The sequence below is a fragment of the Tarenaya hassleriana genome, unplaced genomic scaffold (assembly GCF_000463585.1).
Source record: "Tarenaya hassleriana unplaced genomic scaffold, ASM46358v1 Cleome12, whole genome shotgun sequence".
Classification (NCBI taxonomy): Eukaryota; Viridiplantae; Streptophyta; class Magnoliopsida; order Brassicales; family Cleomaceae; genus Tarenaya; species Tarenaya hassleriana.
The window spans coordinates 2,575,065-2,577,346 of NW_010962392.1; the positions used below are offsets into that span (position 1 = coordinate 2,575,065).

General features: G+C 40.6%; 1 protein-coding gene across 2 annotated transcripts in view; it reads right to left on the reverse strand.

The window, feature by feature from the left end:
* LOC104806679 (GATA transcription factor 26-like) overlaps positions 1-2,274 on the reverse strand; it is a 4,601-nt gene extending 2,327 nt beyond the window's left edge. For both annotated transcript variants that reach the window (XR_770644.1, XM_010531682.1), the window contains exons 1-3: positions 1,786-2,274; positions 524-883; positions 6-366 (exon numbers count right to left, since the gene is read on the reverse strand). Coding sequence is in view for 1 of the 2 variants with exons in the window: in XM_010531682.1 (XP_010529984.1) it covers positions 6-366; positions 524-883; positions 1,786-1,825 (761 nt within the window). In the remaining variant the exon portion in view is untranslated. The remainder of the gene's footprint in view (positions 1-5; positions 367-523; positions 884-1,785) is intronic.
* Positions 2,275-2,282: the final 8 nt, after the last annotated feature.

Below are 2,282 nucleotides of genomic sequence, written 5' to 3' on the forward strand. Positions count from 1 at the left end.
CCTGCTGAATTGCTTGTCCACCAAAGTCTGGAGCTTTTGCAGCTCCATTGCCAATAGGCTTCACGGAGTGTGAGTGAGCCTCATTCACTGAGAGCGAGCTGGCTTCAGACTCCTCTTCCCGAGCAACCGAGTAGGGATGCCTCATTAGAACACTCCCGTGTCCTATTTCAACTGAAACCATCGGTGTTTCATTCTCGAAAAGCAAATCCTCCTCAGATGAACCAGAGAAACACGATGATTGCTGCTCTTGTAGAATATTGTAGAGGTCTTTTCTGAGCTTTTCAACAGAAGATGACTTTGGTCGGCCCACACATGTCCTCCTCTTGCAAGGAACGGATGTGTCCCACACGTTAGACTGCGCTGGACCTGAAAAAGAGGGCAGATGGGCACTGAGGAGTCGCTTTAAAGACCACCTAGTTAGTTAAAGAGCAAAATAACATGAATCTAAAACTCGGGCCAGAAGATATCTTATATGCTCAAAAATGTGTGCAGCCCTTGGTATTAATAGCAGAGGGAATCAAACCTGTAAACTCACTCCCATCTGCACTTCCAAACTGTGCACAGCTCTCAGAGTTTGATATAGCCGACCCAGAACTTGATCTATTACTAGCATCCTCGTCTATCACCTTCTTGAATCCTGATGAAACCTTTTTAACGATGACATTTTCTTGATCGGCTTTCCTCTTGACCATCTTTGTTTCGTTGGTCTTATTTACAGATATGCTCTTTAACCTTTGAACCTTGTGATCCTCATTCTCTTCAGCTTCACCACGAGCATGAAGTGGAGTGTAGTTTGCCAATGTTCCCTTTGTTCTCCACCGCGATCCACATGCATTGCATAGCACCGGCTTCTCTGGTGGCCCGTTCCTCCAGAGAGGCGTACCTTTTGCAAAAACACACGACATTATGGATTAACAATAACTGAGCAGATATGCCGATTAGTGCGTATTACGTAAGCTTAAACACACGAGGAAAGTGTACTAAATAATCTCAATTTCCAAATGGGGAGTTAAAAACATAAAAATCTGAATCAAAGTCTCTAAATCCTGAAGAACAAAAAGGGAGCCATGGACATGTCCATCATATTAGAGTTGACATCAATATAGCAGAGAACTTCTGCAATGCCTTTTATCAGCACAGAAGTTAAATTGCAAAGAGTGGCAATTCAAAGTTCAACTAAATCACACATTTATTTCACAAGCCATTCTCCATACATACAGAGGACTACTCTTCATGTATCTGACAAAGCTTTAGCCCCAGGAAGATCAATGATCTCTAAACAAAAAATTGATCCAGAATTTAAACCCGAGTCAGAGCTAATTCAGACAATTGGGTTGTGAATTCATTATAAATGAACATAATAGACTCAAATTCCGACACCAAATTCGTGTTTTTTCCAATGCATTGCCTCCATCTGGGTTCACAGCCATTGACACGCAGACATGTATTGCTCAAATCAAAGTGAGAAAAACCAGAACGGACTCAGCAATACACAGAGGAACGCAGAAACATGTGTTCTTAGAGCCCAATCCATTAGCCAACAAAACTATACACAACACAACTAAAGACATGTTGTGGTTATAACTTCGCACAATCAATCGGCGTTTCTCTCCAGATGTAATAATCGTATAAATGTTCATCAAAGCATACAGCAACTTGTAACCAGCCCCAAGATAAAAGGGCCATTTCCCCAGGAAAAGTACACAAAACATTTGAGAAGGCGGAAAATCAATATCTGGGCCAATTTCTTGACATGGAATCGAAATTGGAGAGACAAGAACTCACTCGTAACTCCACAGTGATAGCACGGCCCTTGCTTCCCCATATTCTCTTTTTGTTTTTTTCCCTTTTTCCTTTGAATATTAATATTTATAGAACTTGTTCACGGGGGAAATTGCCAGGCAGAGATTTATAGATAGAACAAGAGATTTCGGAAAGAAATTAATGATCGTTGTTATTATCAAGCTATAAATGGAATATACACAAACTGGGTATCAACAAGGCTTCTCTGCAAGTAAAAACCCAGACAGATTTTCTGCAGAAGAACTAACACAAGCCAAACAAAAACCCAGAAAATCTCATGAGTGAAAATTCGTAAAAAAAATGGAAAACAAGAAGAACCAGATGATGAAAAATCGAACCAAGGAAGAGAAAATTTCAGAGATGAATTTCTCTCTATCTCTTTTGGGTTCCTTGAGCAATCAGTCTTACACAATCCAATAGAAAAGGGAAGGAGGCCATCAACAGAGGAATCTAATAAATGGCTGTGAAAAAGGGAAAGA